Consider the following 16,869-nt stretch of genomic DNA (forward strand, 5'->3'; position numbering starts at 1 on the left):
CAGTGCGTTCTTTGGCAAAACTCTGTTAGCCTTTGCCCTGCTTCATTTTGTGCTCCAAGGCCAAACTTACCTGTTACTCCAGCTATCTCCTGCCTTTCTGCTTTTACATTCCAGTCCCCTGTGATGGAAAGGACATCTTCTTTTGATGTTGGTTCTAGAAGGTCTTGTATTTTGTACATACGTGTAACTAATTCACCCTCAAACTCTCCTACAAATCTATGAAACATCTTATATTGTAGACAAACATATCAGGTGTTTTCTCTGTTTCTTGCTTTTCCTGGGGACATTCTTCCTGGAGTCCTGTGTCCCCCGTTCCTTTCATGACTGGCTGCTTTCTAGACACGCTGCACAGCTCTTCTCTGGAGCTTTGTTTCCTCATCACCTGAGAATTTCTTCCCCTCTCCTTTTGCTAATTTTTGGTTTTCTTCAATTTTTCCTCTTTCACAGTTTATATTTTTAAGTACTAAAATGTGTACTTGTGAAAGAGGTAAAAATTTTTGAGATCCTGTACATCTGGAAATTCTACTCTTAAACTGATGGATGGGTTTAGGTTAGACATCAGATACTAGGCTGGAAGTAATTTTCCCTCAGAAGTTTTTTAAGTCATGGCTTTATTTCTTCTAGTTTCTTCTGTTGCACTAAAAAGTCCAACAGGGACTTCCCTGGTGGTCCCCTGGTTAAAAATCCACCTTGCAATGCAGAGATTTGACCCTACCTGGATTTGACCCCTGGTTGTGGAACTAGGGTCCCACATGCTCTGGGGCACAGCCAACATATTAAAACAAAAAGAAAGGTCCAGCAGTATTCAGATTCCCTGTTCTTTGGATGTGATCTTTTTATCTCTCTGATACTACTTAGTATTTTTTCCTTTTTTTCCAGTATTCTCAGATTTCATGATGGTTTGCCTTTGCCTTGTGTGTGCTTTTTCATCATTGTTGCTATTTGTGTTTCATTCGGCCACATCACACATCTTGTGGGATCTTGGTTCCCTGACCAGACGTGGAACCTGTGCCCCTGCGGTGGAAGTGTGCTCACCACTGAGCCTTCAGGAAATGCCCCTGGTTTTTACATGCTATTCTGGCACTTCGTGACTCTGTTCTGGAAATGCACAATGTTCAGTTCTAGGAAGTCATTTTTCATTTCTGTAACGAAATTCTCCTCTACCATTCCTTCATATCCATCGTCTTCATGTTTTTCTAGAATTCCTAGTAGTTGTTGGACCTCCTTGTCTGGTTATTTTTTTTTCCCCTCATTCCTGTTTCTTTAGTTTTTTTGTTCTGCTTTCCAGAGTAATTTTTTGAATTGATATTCCAACAGATCTGTTGAATTTTTATTTTCTTCTGAATGTTCTTTTTTCATATATATATATATATATATATATATATATATAGCATTCTATTCTCATTGTATGTCTGCATTATCTTTCCTCAAAACCTGAAGAGGCCTGTCAGTGTAATTCTTTCTTAGTGATGAGAGAGAGAGATTTCCTCAGTTGATCTTTACTTTGGAGGGGATGTCCCAGCATGCTCCAGATCTCTTGACCCCTAAAGACTTCCCTGCTGCATTGGGCTCCTCAGACTTCATGGAGTTTGTCTTTTACCCTTTGGAGTGCATACAGCTACCAAGGCCGCCGATGTCCTTGCCCCTTACTACTTACCAGGTGGCAGTAGCAACATGTCATTGATGTAGTGGACCAGCGTGAGATTACACAAGATAATTGGCTCACTCCATTGTGAAGGTCGGCAAGTTTGGAATTTGCAGGTCCAGCCAGAGACCCAGGGAGGAGTTTGCTGTTCTCTTGCGTCCAAGGGCAGTCTGGATGCAGACCTTCTGCCTCGGGGAACTTTAGTCTTTCTTCTCAAGGTCTTCAACTGACAGGATGAGGTCTGTCCACATTAAAAGGGGTCTTCTGCTATTCAGTGTCTGCTGGCTTCAATGTGAATTACATCTAAAAAGACGCCTTTACAGTAACATCTGGACTAAAGTTTGACCAGGCACCTGGGCCCTGTATCCCAGCCAAGTTGACATATACAGTGAAACATCACACCCTGTATCCTTTAGGTCTACATGTGACATCAGTCTTTGCCATTTCTCCTGGGGTGTGGTTTTCTTTTCTCATTGCTCTTTTGACCAGAGGGTGAGCATGGCAGCTTCAGAGACTTCCACTTGGCCACCTACATCGGGACAGCTCCAGTGTGCCATCTGAAGAGTATGCTTCCTAGGACTACTCTTGGTACCAATTGTGTAGGATCAGGATTGGGGAGTTTTGAAATGAAGACATCATCTGATTGATCGTGTGCTGGCACTGTGGAACTTGATGGGCCTTCTGAGCTGTCCCCACTTGGAGGAAGGAGGCCAAGCCTTCAAAGCCCTGCATTTTCCAGTCTTTGGAAACAGGCAGCTCCCTTGGCTGTACCCAGTTCTAGGAGGCCCTCCGAGAGAGGGAGTCAGCCATCTTTCCCAGCAGGTAGCGGAATGAGTGCCTTGGCCCTGAAGCAGGATCTGGTTGGTACAACACAGCAGCCGCTGTCATATACCTGTATCTGTTTTTAAAAACATCAGGCCTTGTTGAAATATAATTTACATAGCATAAAATTTGGTGGTTTTTAGTCTCTTCACAGAGGTGTGCAACCATCACCTCTATCTGATTTTAGAATATTTTTATCACTCCGAAAAGAAACTCCATTGCCGTTAGCAGTCCCTAGCTTCCTCTCCCCCAGGCAGCCACTAAGCTACTCTCTGCTCCATGGATTTGCCTGTCCCAGACACTTCTGTAGATGGAGTCATATAACAGGTGGTCTTTTCCATATCTGCTGTTAAAATGCAGTGTGACTCATAATTTAACTGCTCTCACATTCGTGTTTTAATGAGAACTAAAGAGTAAGGATGATTAGAATTTTGCAGTTTCTTTGAACATGTCACCTAATATTTTGTCTTTAAACACATACTTTGAAGCAAAAACTCCAGTGCATTTGTTTCCTCTGGAGAAAGCAGTGGCAAATGCTATTTTCTCATTCCTCATATTACTCAAGCCATTTTGGCATCTCTAAAATTCCTGGAAGTTTCATAGGTAAAGACGTAGAGAAATATAAGATCCTATTGACTAATCTCAATACTTGGCCCCAAAATATGAGTCTATAAACGTCATTTCTAGCATATTTTATAAAATATTCACATTTTTGGGTCATTTATCTAGCGAAAGATAAGTAGAGATTGAATCCTGTGAATTTAGGAACATCTCAATGATTAGTATGAAACATTTAGGTTAAAGAAACCCTTCACCTTAGCGGAGCCTCTAATTAATAGCATTTTATTCTTTTCTGCAAAGACTTTATAGATAAAACTAGAAAATCCAGACATTAGGCATGTACTCAATAAATATTTGTTTAATGAAAAAAAATGGTAGAGTGCGTGAATTCTGATTATTAAGAAGGGTGGTCATATCTGAAAAATCTGAATCTAAAATTGAATACATTCTTTTGTCTAATTTTGTTTCTTACTGTTCTTTTTAAGTTAAAACCTAAACACTTGTTGAAAGAACACAGGACATTGTTACTGGGAGAGTAATGTGATGAGCTGTTGAGGGCACTGACTGCTGCTCTCCTTGGCAGGCAGGCGATGTTTATGCGATTTTGGAAAAGTTTAGTTCCGTGAAGCAAAGTATATTAGACTAGGAGTTAGGGAAGCTGGGTGTGGACCCAGCTCTGTGGCTAAATTTTGATCCAAAGGTGTCCAAGTAAAGTCTGATGCATAGTTTTACATACATTTTATTTCTGTGTTTATCTTTAAACTTGATATATTTTAGAATACATTAGGAACAAAAACCATTGGTGTAACTTACTGTTGTTTAAGAAATAATGACAACTAAGATTTATTGGTACAGTTATTCATCCCCTTATTCAGCCACTGCTTTTTCAGTACCTACTATGTGCCAGGGGATTAAAGGTGAATAAAAGTTGGTCTCTGTCATCAGTTTATTCCTACAGTTGAGACAGAAGACACAAGTTTAGATACCACTCTCTGATTGGCTGTGTGATCCTGGCCATGTTACTCTGTGTCCCTGTGTTTATTTATTTTTTTTTTTTCTTTTACCATCCATCATTTTTATTATTGGTCCTTTTAGTGGATTTAGACAAAGCAGAAAGTTGCAAATCAACTCTTCCATCAGCAAATTTAGTACTTATCTAGATTACCTTAATTACTATAGTTTGTATTGAACATTTAAAAACAAGATATTTATTATTAGATTTTGAAGCCTCAACATAGATATGACTTCTGACAGGACAGGCTTTCACAAGTATTGAAAATAGTTTCCAGATCTTCTGTCTTCTTTTGAAGATCTTAGGAGATTCATAAGGACAACAGATTTGATGACTGGAGTTACCATCCAAGAGGAAAATTAACGTGAAATTACAAATCTTTTTTTTTTTGCTTGGTAGTGTTCTGCTCATGAGATCTGAGTTTCCTGACCAGGGATTGAGCCTGGGCCGTGGCAGTGAAAGTGCTGAGTCCTAACCACTGGACTGCCAGGGAACTCTCTAAATTGCAAGTCTTGATTGTTCTTACTTTTTAACAAAATGCTCAACAGAATTTTAAAAAGACAAAAAAATGTTGCATTTACATAAAAGTGAAAGTTGCTCAAAAGTGTTTGACTCTTTGTGACCCCATGGACTACACAATCCATGGAATTCTCTAGGCCGGAATACTGGAATGGGTTGCTGCTGCTGCTGCTACTGCTGCTAAGTTGCTTCAGTCGTGTCCAACTCTGTGTGATCCCAGAGACGGCAGCCCACCAGGCTCCCCCATCTGTCCCTGTGTTTAAAATGAGTGCTTGATTTGCTGGGGTGTCAGTTTTACCTGAATCTTCACTTTCCTTAACTACTGGATTTAGGACAAATAGAAAAAAAATTTTTAACTGAGAGTCACAAATTGATTCTTGAAAGAAATGTCTGTTCTTAGGTCCAAACAGAAAAGAATTGGCTTGTTTGAAGGAGCTGAGACTCCTTAACATTTGGGCATTCAGTTTCAGAAAGGAGAAAGTCTCCTTAGCACACCGCCTAGTCCAGACGGTGAGTTCATATTCACTTTGTGTGGTTTTAAGGAGAAGCCTTTTGTCTTTGAATAGTTATAGCAATCAAAGCACTTCCATAGACATCAACAACTTTTTTTTTTCCCTTAGATCGATAAAAGCCCAGAAGGACAATTCACTCAGCTAATGACATTGCCCAAAACCTTACAACAGCAAATAAATCATATTATGGACCCTCCTGGAAAAAACAGAGATGTGGAAGAGACTTTATTACAAGTTGCTCATGACCCCGACTGTGGCGACGTGGTGCGTCTAGGTATGTGCGTGAATCTGACAGGGAGGAGGTGCTGGCTGGGGGTAGCAGGAGGAGGGAGGCAAACTTTGTGGCTGAGACGGCTTCTTTCTTCTTTCTAGCCTAGAGATGGAGAGAGAGAGTGCCTCTAGGAAGAAGAAAGCGCTGACAGTCTGGGGTTTTTCCCAGCCTAAATTCTCATTCGTTTGAAGTAGGGTGCTGAAATTCCTTCTATTTTCAGATCCCTCGTCAAAATCACTGTCAGAGAGGAAAACAATAATTCTTTTGGTCCAAAAGCATAACTTTTAGGAGTTATTACAAAGACGTGGCTTTGTTCTCCATGGTGGTCTGAGGAAGGAGGAGACTGGTGATGTTTTTAATGCTCTTGTAACATCAAGAGCACCACTCTCCTGGGCCCATGCCCCCTCAGTGTGTCTCACGTGTATGCACTAGGTCCAGCACCCGAAGTGTTTCACACATTATCCCCAGTATGTACCAAAATCCTCCCTAGGGTGAACCCCAGATCCGAGCCTGAGCTTCAGAGGTTCGCTGCCTTCTGAGGTGTTGGAGGTGTTACAGGTATTTACAGGTTCAGACAGTAAGGAGATCATTATGAATCGGCTCACCCTTCTCTGCTGAGCTTCCCCAGGGAGCAGCCGGGCCTTGGCAGGATGCAGGTCACCACGGCGGTGCTGTGACTCGAGGCTGCCTGGCGGGCAGAGCAGCGCGTGTGCTTAGGGCGCCGGGCCGCCTCTCCTGAAGATATGTGTGGAGGCCTGTCTCCAGCTGTTTTCTTTTTAGCGTGGCGCTGGCCACAGAGTGAGCTCTGCTGCCGTTCTGAGGGCCTGAAGGGCCCCTCGCCGTCCTCGCCGAGGAGTGCTGTGCGTGGTTGCAGGATGAGCGCCTCCTGCGCAGAGACATGTGGTGTTTGGTGTTTGTTTCCACCCGCCCCATCTTCTCACATCTTGGAATTGAGAGCCAGCAGGCTTAAGCAGGTTTAAAGTGAAAAAATGACCTTCGAGAGTCACCTAACCCCCTCCTCCCTGTGGGTCGTAAGATGAGGCAGTCCAGACCCAGAGGGGGCACTCATTTGCTTGGGTTCACACAAGCTGTTCGGCGACACAGCTGGCAGCTCAGGTCTCCTGGCCGTCTGTCCTGATAACCCTTTTCTTTAGTTGCTCTGACACCAGGACAGAATGGAGTTGCTGGTGTTATTGGATAGCTGGAATGAATATTTAGTTTCAAGTTTTTAAAGTGTTACGACGACTAACATCTGGCCTTTTTGGCATTGTTGCTGGTTTTTCCTCACAGGGCTTGCAGCAATTGTGAGGCCTTCCAGTATGAGACAGAGCACCAAAGGCATTCTCACCGCCGGTAAGAATGTTTAAAAACCCACACTTAACATACCTGCTGGACTGAGCAGCCTCAGCGCTCCGGGTTACAATGTAAAGCTTTATCTGTATCCTTCAAGTACTTGTCAGATGCTGGATTTTGCTGGTCATAACCTAGGATACAGACCCGCAGATGGTACCGTAATCTGGGGGCCTGAGGTGCTGCTGGAAGGCTTGGCTGCCGAGGTACTCCGTATGTGCAGGGTTTCCCTGAAGGTGTTATATCTTTGAAAGTTACTCATGATGTTGTTGCAAAAACAGCAGTACCTTGCCCGCGCCACCACCCCCCGCCCCCCGCCCCCGGCCAGCTGTTCCTCTCCAAAGACGACAACTGCTGACTCTCCTGCTGGTTTATTTATGTTTTCACTGCTGGTTCCCTGGATAATGAGCTGGTATTACTGCTTCTCCTTTTTAATTTTAGGCAGCATCTATGAATTCAGCTACCCCACCACACATATACACACACATACACGTCCGTACATCAGTACGTCCGTCCATCCCTCCATCCCTCTCTCTGTGCCCAGTGGTTGTGTCATAGCTTTGACGAAGTCTTCTTGTTCCCGTTGTCTGGCTGTGTTACTGTGATGCATCGCTGAGCCACCTGATACACTTTTCCTTCCCGGCACAACTTTCTTTTCCCATGGAGTTGTCATCACCTGTCTCGTTGGAGAGACCCTTGTGTCTCACGTCTCTGATTCTTGTGGTGCACAGCCTCACTTTGGTGAAGCACACTGTCCAGGCACTTTCTGGGAAGGGGTGCCGGGGAGGCAGCTTTGGAGCCCGTGTGTGGCCAGGTCTGTCTTCAGTCACCTTCCCACCTGACTGACTGAGACTTAGGCTGGCGGTGATTAGAAGTAATTGTCTTTTAGAATTTTGATATCGTTGCTCCGGTTATCTTCTCACTTCTCCGATTGCTGTTGAGGTCCAAAGCCATTCTGATTCTTAATCCTTTGTGTATGCTCTTTCTGGAAGCCTTTTAGGTTTTCTTTTTCCCCCAGGGCTCTGAGGTTTCTCAGTGGTATATTTTGATGTGAGTCTGTTTTTATCTGTTACACTGAATACTCCTTGCCCGGTTTGGAAACTCAGAGTATAAGGATATAGGAAAAATGTATTGTATTCTTTCTTCCCATCTGTTTTCTCTCTTCTCTTGCTGGAATTCCTTTTACTCAAATATTGGACCTCTGAGACAAGTCCTTTGGGTTTTTTTTTTTTTTTAATCTCTTTGTTCTTTTGCTTTGCTTTCTCCAGTATAGTTTCCAGCTTTTCTATTGTTGTTTTATTTTTGCTATTTTAATTTCTAGTATCTCTACTTTTTTTTGTTCTCAGAATATTCCTTTTTTTGAAATTTAAAACACCCTGTTCTTGCTTTATGGGCTTAAGCATTTGAACGTATCTTTGGATATTGTCAGATTGCCAAAGTGGGTTACCAGTTAACCTTGACACTGTGGTAAATGAAAGTTCTTTTCTTCCCCATCCTTTCTGACACTCTGTGTTGCAGACGCCATACTTTTTTCACTCAGTCTCTGTATCAGCCATCCACCTAGCGTCCCTCAGGTGCTCACCACGCAGGACAGTACAAGGTGAGCGCAACACCATCCTGCCTTCAGGGGCTTCACCCTCTAGAAGAGGAGACGGCACAGACATAGGGGCTCGCAGCGCAGGGGACAAATGCACAGAGGGAACCTGCAGAAGGGCGTGATCGTCCAGCCTGATTCTCATCCCTGGGTGGAGATTGCCAGACGATTGCACGATCACGCCTCCTCACGCCTCACCCCAGCAGCCTGGGGACACAGCCAAGCTTCATCCTCCTGAATCTTCGGGAAGGTTCAGCCCATCAGCAGAGGTTTAGTATCTCAGGTGCCAGATCCACTCAGCGGAAGACTTTTCCTGCCACGCAGGGGTGCATGGCTTTGTGTTTCCAGTTAAAATCTTTATTTAATCTGCTTTCTTGCTGATCTGTCCTGGCCAGGCTGAAGCTGAGGGGCTTTCTTTTGTGGGTGGCTCAGGCTATCACTGTGTTTGCATAATTGCAGCTCCCTCACTGTGCTCCTCCTTGGGTGAGGCTGGACGCTTTGGCGCTTTATTTTTGGCTTCCTGTGCTATAAGGAACTACTGGCTTTACTCTTTTTTTTTTTTTTTAAGTCATGATAATGATGGTGTTGGGTTAAACAATCATTTTCCTTAGGAATACATACTAAGGGACTTCCCTGGTGGTCCAGTGGCTGAGGTGCTCCCAATGCCAGAGGCCCAGGTTCACTTCTTAGGGAACTAGATCCCACATGCTGCAACTGAAGATTCTACATGCCCCAACTAAGACTCCTGTGCAGCCAAATAAATAAATCTTTCTTAAGAAACGCATACTAAAAGATTTGCAGATGAAATGACAATGTCTGAGATTCACTTCAGAAGAAAACGCGTTCGGGCTGAGTCCCATTGCTGTCCACCTGAAACTCTTACAACCTTGTTAATCGGCTGTGCTCAACTATAAAATGAAAAGGTGAAAGGAGGAAAGAAAACACATTGGAAGGAAGTGCATATGGCGGGGTGGTAACTTGAGATTGGCCATGAGTTGTTGAAGTTGGGTGAAGATACGTGCCAGCATATTATGCTGTCTTGAATTTATCTCTAATAAAAGGTTTTTAAAAATCCATCCTGATCATCTCTTGACCCTTCAGCCTGAAATGACTCTTGGGTCCTCTTTCCACCTGTTCTTCCTGGTCGCCAGCAGAGGGCAGTAGGTATCCCCTCACGGCTCCTGGAGCCCAGATTGCTGCTGGCTTAGTGCTCAGTGCTGCTCCCCTCCCTGGGCTCACTGCTTGCCTGCCTCGCCCTCTGAAGGCGCCTGCTTGGGTTGTGGAAGCAGAGTGACAGGATGTCTGCAGCCTGCACTGGGGCTGCAGGTACTGTGAGACGTGGTGTTCGTTCCTTCACACTCTCCAGGTTTGCGCCCCCTGGGCCCTCTTCCTCTGGTTTATGGTGGTGGAAGGCTGTGCTGAAGGCGGCCCAGGCCAGGGGCAGGGGTTTGTGAGCCCCAGAGACTCGGGTTCAAATCCCAGCTTAACTGCTGTGACTTGGGTAAGTTGCTTAATTTTTCTGAGTTTTCATTTCATAGGGACAATTACTCTTGTCTCACTGGGTTGTGAAACTATCTTAGGACATATAAAAGCATCTAGCACGGCTCCTGGTCTTTCCCCTTTGGTCTCATCACCAAGAAGTCCCCTGGCCTCTCTTTAGATCACGCCCCCTTGCACTGTCACGTTCAGCTAGCATTCGCCCGTTCCCAGGTCCCCAGTTGGACCAAACTAGCAGCCTTAGGCCTCGAGTGGCTGGTTTGCTCTTTCCCTGTCCTCTGACTTCACGGCCAGCTGCAGGACCCCAGCTCCTGCACGACACTCTTAGAAGTCCTCTTGCTGTCATAGTCACGGCTGTCATTCCGCCCGGCTTTTCTGGGTCCCTCTTCCGGAACCTTCCCGAGTCCTGCCTCTGTGCAGTCTTCAGCCAGCGAATGTGTCACCTGCAGGGCCAGGAGACCCCAGTGTATTTGGCTGCGCTTTTCCTCCTTTGTAGCCATTACCACTCCTCCCCTCTACAAGTAAGAAGGAAGGGTCTCCCTAGCTCGTGAAGAACTTCTGTATTCGCATACTGTTAAGGTCAAGGAGAGCTGAGCTAAGGCTGCAGTCAGAAGACTGGCGTGAAGCTGTGGTTCATGCCTTTACTCCTAACCTGGGATGGAAACAGCCTTTCTTCTTTAAAATGGAGAGGATGCTGATAACGCAGCTTGCGGTGTGTTCTGGGATCGCCCAGTATGTCCTTTATAAAGCGCTGCTGCTGCTGCTAAGTCACTTCAGTTGTGTTCGACTCTGTGCGACCCCACAGACGGCAGCCCACCAGGCTCCCCCGTCCCTGGGATTCTCCAGGCAAGAACACTGGAGTGGGTTGCCATTTCCTTCTCCAGTGCATGAAAGTGAAGAGTGAAAGTGAAGTCTCTCAGTCGTGTCCGACTCTTAGCGACCCCACGGACTGCAGCCTACCAGGCTTCTCCGTCCATGGGATTTTCTAGGCAAGAGTACTGGAGTGGGGTGCCATTGCCTTCTCCATTATAAAGCGCTAGTAGGTGCTATATAGACTCAAGTGAGTCTGAGAACTGGTGTCACTCTCTTCCTGGACAAGGTGGAAGCCAGGCGTCCATGGCAGCGGGGAGGGCTCCCTTTCCAGTGGGCTGTGATGGGTGGCATGGCAGGTGTCCTGTGTGGTCTGGCCCTCTGTATTAATTCTCTGAGATTCCCCTACCGTCAGATGCCTCCATGCTCCAGGGTGAGCACAGAACTCCTTACAAAACCAAACACTTTCTTCCCCTTTAGCCTGGGAGTTGGTTACTGGGGAAGTAACGCTGACTTCATAGACTGCTGTTAGTGGAGTGGCCCGATTCTCGTCAGGGTCTCAGGGCAGCAGCTCAGGGGGGTGGACACTGCTGAGTTCCCCACTCCTGGCCTGCTCCTCCCTTCACCGCAGCCACAGATGGTATTGCAACTCAACCTGCTAACAGGAGCCGCAGCCGCTCTTGTTTCTAATCTGAGTGGAGGGAGGTGGAATCTGTTTGGGCTAGAGTTGGGGCCTTGGAGAGAAATGGGTCTGGGGTTAGTAGTTTTGACTGAGAAGCAAGCAGAGACCAGACAGGGGAAAGCCCTGAAAAGTCTAAAAGGGAATCTAGAGTTTCAATGAGGGTGGAGGGAAGCCCCTGGAGGATCGTGGGAAGGCTGCTATAGCTGGAGACTGGCGAGCAGCTCGAGGGATGTGCCGCTGTTGCTTGGGAAAGCGGTCAGCCCACTGCAGCCAGCCTGGCGAGGAGGCAGGCCTGGACCCAGGGCTGTGGGGAGAGGCAGGGGGCGGGCAGGGCTTAGATGGCGCCCAGGGGGCCCGGCTCCCAGGCTCATGGCTCAGGAAGTGGGAGATGGTGGTGCCCTTCCTGGAGGTGAGGGAACACGGAGAGCATGGCAAGTTTAACTTTCAAAATCTCTTGCTTTATTTTTTACCCCTGTCTGATTTTCTGGTCTATCAGAACTAATTTGGGGGTCAATACCTACTTAACCTCTGTAGCTTCAGAAGATTCAGCTTTCACAAAAACAGGTTTAGTCTTGTTCCTAAAAAGACTCCACATGCCTTGCGTCTGTCCTCACCAGCCCTTTCCTGAAGTGATGGAAGGATCACTGACTCTTCTCTCCTTCTCCTGTCTTATGACCTGGCATTTTATCCCGTTTTTTTGGTACCTCCATATTTCAATAATAAGAACTTGTTATTTCAATAAAAAGAATAAGAATGAAGGTTCTTCTGGTAATTATCATTTAAACCTGAACGTTTTAAAAATAAAACCACCTCAGAAGAGGTTTTTTTTTGTTTTTTGTTTTTTTTTTTTTAGGTGCAAGACTGTTGAGGGCTTATTGATTTCCTCTCCTGTGGATCTGAAGTACAGAGTTATAGGGAGGTGGACCCCTCTCAGCCTGGTCTCATCTCTGCCTCACGTTGTCTCCCAGAGAATTTTGTCTGTCGCTGAACTTGTCAGTTTAAGGTCAGGTAGGGGATTCATAGTCTTACACGTGTAGTGATTTTGCTGTAGGTCACATGAAACAGGCTGGATGTCAACAGAAGGAAAACCTGAGGAGCCATATGTTGGGGTAGATTTCCGGTGGCTTTCAAAACTGACTCCTGACTTTGGATTCTAATCCGAGTTTGTTATGGCCAGCTTCAGGTGAATAAGGAGCTGCCTGATTTAGAGGAAGTGATTGAGGAGACCTGTGTCTCTGCCCGTTGGGGAGGGAGCAGAGTCGGGGTGTTTGCAGTTTGGGGCCGTTTCAAAGAGTCCTGCTTGGCATGTCTTGGTGCCTGTCTTTGGGTGAGCAAAGTTGTGCCTTTCTGTTATCTCTCTTCTTAGGGGTGGAATTGAAAAAATGAAAGTGTTAGTCGCTCAGTCATGTCTGATTCTTGGCAGCCCCATGGACTGTAGCTTGCCAGGCTCCTCTGGCGACGGGATTCTCCAGGCAAGAATACTGCAGTGGGTTGCTGTTTCTTCTCCAGGGGATCTTCCTGACCTAGGGATTGAACCCAGATGTCCTGCATTGCAGGCAGATTCTTCACCATGTGACCCACCAGAGGTGGCATTACTGGGTCATAAAGCGTGAGGCTGTCCAGCAGTGGTGGATACTGGCTGACCAGTGTCCCGGTGGCCCTCCCGGCCGCAGAGCCCTGCTGCAGAGCCCCTGGGACCAGGCCTGGTCGTGTGGCCTGTTCGTGCTCGGCCCTCTGGGAGGGGAGTGGATGGGTGGTATTGGAGTTTTCACTTACACTTTCCTGATGAGCAGTAAGTCTGGGTGTTTGTTCACACGCGTCCATGGATGTCCTCTTCTGTGAAGTGTCTGTTCTGCTTTTGTGCATTTTTCTGTTGAGTTGCCTGCCTTTCCTTCTCTGCACTGAGTTCCCTGCATAGTCTGGGTACAGATCCTTCCCTGGACATGTGGAATGCTAAACTGGCCCACTCTGGGGCCTGTCGTCTCACTGTCTCACTGGTGTCCTTGGATGAGCAGTCCTTAATCTGACTCAGTCCAGTTTTTCGGTTTTGTCCTTTAAGGTTGGCAGCCTTTCTTGTCTTGTTTAGGGAATGTTGCCCCTCCAGGTTCATGAAGTTTAGTCCCTCGCCTTGGTTGCAACTGAAATATTAAGGTGAAAAAGATCCCTCACTCTGATCTCTTGGATCTTAACCATCTGTACAACCTGGCTCCCTGGGAGAATCTGACTAAAACTCCAGGCCTAAAAAAACACTAAAACTCGTGTCTGCAGAGACACACATACAGAGACATCTCCCTGTGACTTGAGAGAGTTCTCAAACTGGCCTCGAAGCCTGTCTGTGGGCGCCTCGCTGGAGAACCCTCCCGTTGTCCAGCCCTGTCACTTGGCAGACCAGGAAGTCGAGCCCCGAAGAGGGGGAGTCACCATGCCCAGCTGGGACCAGTACCCCATTCTCTTCACTCCCATTGCAGAGCTCTTTCCCTCCATTCCCTGAGAACGCCTCTGGCACAACCGCCGGAGGGAGAGACTGTAATTAAGGGGGGTTTCTCTCCACTAGCAGCAGACAGTGGCTTCCTGGTGGCGCTCGTGGGCGGTGGTGTGTCCACCTTAGTTAGGTGTTAGGCTCCTGGGAGTCTGCGTGCAAGGCTGGCGAGGCTGGCGAAGCTTAGCTGGGACCCTCGTGTTGACGTCTCCTTGTCCAGCTGTGTCTCGGGTGCTGCCTTGAGCCTCTGTGCAGCTGCAAGGCTGTCTTGATCTGCTCTGACTGGAATTCTAAAATCACCTTACATAATGTGTTTCCTGTCCTGGCGCTCTAGTGGGTGAGGTTTACCAGAGCGTTTGCTCCAGGGAGAAAGGGGTGGAAGCGGGGGAAGGGGCTGCGAGTTTCTTGACGAGGCTGGTATTCTGCAGTCGTCGCTCAGTGCACAAGCGAGGCCAGGGTTTCTAGAAGCGTTTGCTAATGATTTTACTGGTACCCTGCCTTTTTACCTGCCCCTGCCTGCAGTTGCCTCGTAAAAGATCCTGAGTGCACTCGACCGCCTCCAGGTAACATGGCTGGGTGTTTTCTAGAGCACTCACACCCCAGGGTGCGGAGTCTGGGGAACCGGTCCTGTGACCGCGTCAGCAGTGCCCACGCGGCATGTCACACCTGCCGCACACACCCCATTGTGGATCTCAGGGTGAGAAAGACCGTTGGGATCTCTGAGCCATGCCCTGAAACAGACTGCATGATCTCACTGTCTGCAGATAGGCTCCTGTGAGGGCTGACGGGCAAGAGTGCCCGCGTGGTCAGCCGCAAACCCGAGTGCCTTCCTCCCGTTTCCTCAGGCACCTGTGACTCGGTAGCTGGGGACAGATGGCTGATCGCGGTGCATCTGCGCCATCACGGCAAGTGTTTGCTGAGCACCTGCCCTGTGCTGGGGCCGCACTAGGCAGTGGGGACACGGGGGTGAATAGGACAAGCCCCTGTCCTCCGGGAGCTCCAGGGCTGGGCAGAAGGATAGGTGAGCGCCGCGCAGTGTGACGAGTGCTGCGCTGGGCGTCAGCACAGGTGCTCTGAGACCAGGAGGAGCAGCGTCTTAGTTGCTGGGGAGTCAGGCCTGTGGACCCAGCACCTCCAGGCAGAGGGTGATGGGAACGTGGTGCTAAAGTCAAAGGCTGCAACACGCGCTTCACTGAAAGGACTCCCTCAGCCCCGAGCTCGGGTGCCTTTGCATCTCTGCTTCAGCAGATGTCGAATCAGTCTTTTCTCTCTGGTCAATCAGGGCGTCCCTGGGGTCTCCTAGACCCCTCAGTCAGTGCCACTGGGCTCCACTCCAAAGACACGCCTCCAGTCCCAGTGTCGTGGCACCTCCAGTGAGCATCCACCCAGGGAGCCTCAGTGTCTCACTCTCTCCTCTTTTCTCTTTTAGGTCTGAAGAAATCAGTGGTTTATAGTTCACTCAAACTGCATAAAATGTGGAAAGGATGGCTGAGAAAAACGTCCTGACTTTGGCTTGCTTTTATCTATTTTACGTTTAGCTGAATAAAATGGTCCTTTTTGACAGAACAGTGTCTGTTACTTTGCCCCATTGCTTGAATTTGAAGATATCTTGGTTTGCAGGATGCGATTTCCTAGATTTTGGAAATGCCTGTGCCGCGTGTTTATCCACTGGGACCCAGTACGTTTGAGGACTCAGCATGAGAAGAGCCTCTGTACACACAGCGCCTCTGGGCCCTGCTGTCCTGAGAGCTTCAGCCGCGGTTTGTTGGGTCCACGAGGCTCGGAGGCCTGAGAGGTGGTGCATGTGCCGCGGACCAGCAGCCCCTCATCAGGGCGGGAGATTTGGCTCTGTCTGCCTCGGCTCCATCTCGCCCACTCGGTTTTCTCTGGTGAGAGTCCCCATCAGCATCTTCCTGGATCTGGGTGTCTTCCCTTTCTCCTGATTCTCCACGAGGGTGCGTGGAGGTGGCTCGAGCGAGGAGCCTGCAACAGACTGGTGCAGAGCTTTCCCCGTGCAACGGGAGTGTTTGGGGAGGAGGAAACAACATAGGACTCATTAGGTCAGAGAACTGGGAAGTCAGAGGCTGGTGGGCGTCAGTGTTGGTTTGATTCAGCACATTAACACACCAGTTTCCGGCCTCTCCCTGCCCTTTGCCGTGTTGACATCACACGAAGGCCGACTCCCGAGCCTCTTAACTCAGAACGCTGACCACAGCCTCAAAGGCTGTGTGTGCCCCCATCCAGGTTTAGGGAGATGGTGCGGGGGGTTCCCTTCAGAAGCCCTCTTACAAAAGTAGGGAAACTCCAGCAAGCCTCTGTCTGGGCTCCTGGGCCCTAATGGTAACCTTCCGGTCCCTGCGCCTATAACAAGGGGGAGCCAGGCCGAAGCGGGAACCTGAGCTCGTGCCGCACTGGAGTCCACCTCCCCTCCCGCTCATGCGGGAGGAGCACGCGGCCCGGTGGAAGCTGGGAAAGGAGAGGGTGCTGGGAGGCAGGGTCTGTCCCCTCAGCATCTCATCATCTGTCCCCTCACCATCTCTTCAGTCCAGACTCTGGTTTCGTCTTTCTCTTCTCAGACTGTCCCCACCTCACGCTGTTTCGACCTTTCAGTGCCCTGTTGCAGACACTTAGGTTCTTTTGAGAATCGGAACAATAGCTTTCTGCTTATTATTATTATTTTTTTTTACCTTTGGGTTCTGCTCCTTCCAACCCCAAAGAGCTCTCAGGCTTGGGATATGAGCAAGCTGGGTTTGAATCGCCATGCCATTGCTGGCTAGCTGTGTGACTTTGGGCAAGTTGTTTAGCGTCTCTGGACAGTTTGGCCGTGTCTGAGAAGGGAATAAGGTCACCGTAGTGCCGGTCCAGCAGGCTGCCTGTCCTGTGTACTAGGACACTGCCTGGGCATCAGTCAGTGTCTCTGTTGTTGTTTTGTATTGCTGTTTTTGTTACGATTTTCTTCTGCACACCTTTGTTTCTTTGGGTCAGGTTCTTCAAGAAGCTAACATGATTTCCCGTTGTTTATCGGATAAAATATTTCTCATCAGCCTTGGTCAGATACCACAGTTGGCTCATAAACAGCAGAAGCTGATTGTTCACAGTTCTGGAGCCGGGAAGT

The 16,869-nt window shown here is 48.0% G+C and overlaps 1 protein-coding gene across 1 annotated transcript; it reads left to right on the plus strand.

Annotated features, from left to right (window-relative positions):
- Positions 1–2,475: 2,475 nt before the first annotated feature.
- Positions 2,476–15,320, plus strand: TAMM41 (TAM41 mitochondrial translocator assembly and maintenance homolog). The gene is made up of 4 exons (XM_040247268.1): positions 2,476–2,505; positions 5,180–5,345; positions 6,633–6,695; positions 15,184–15,320. Exons 1-4 carry the CDS (start codon positions 2,476–2,478, stop codon positions 15,258–15,260), a joined length of 336 nt encoding a protein of 111 aa, XP_040103202.1. The 3' UTR covers positions 15,261–15,320.
- Positions 15,321–16,869: the final 1,549 nt, after the last annotated feature.

Source organism: Oryx dammah, unplaced genomic scaffold, assembly GCF_014754425.2.
Source record: "Oryx dammah isolate SB20612 unplaced genomic scaffold, SCBI_Odam_1.1 HiC_scaffold_9, whole genome shotgun sequence".
NCBI classification, from domain to species: Eukaryota; Metazoa; Chordata; class Mammalia; order Artiodactyla; family Bovidae; genus Oryx; species Oryx dammah.

Coding starts and splice junctions, on each gene's coding strand:
- TAMM41 (XM_040247268.1), top strand. CDS start 2,476: ATGAGTGCCTTGGCCCTGAAGCAGGATCTG. Junction 5,346..6,632: donor TGGCGACGTGGTGCGTCTAG/GTATGTGCGTGA, acceptor TTTTCCTCACAG/GGCTTGCAGCAATTGTGAGG. Junction 6,696..15,183: donor CAAAGGCATTCTCACCGCCG/GTAAGAATGTTT, acceptor TTTCTCTTTTAG/GTCTGAAGAAATCAGTGGTT.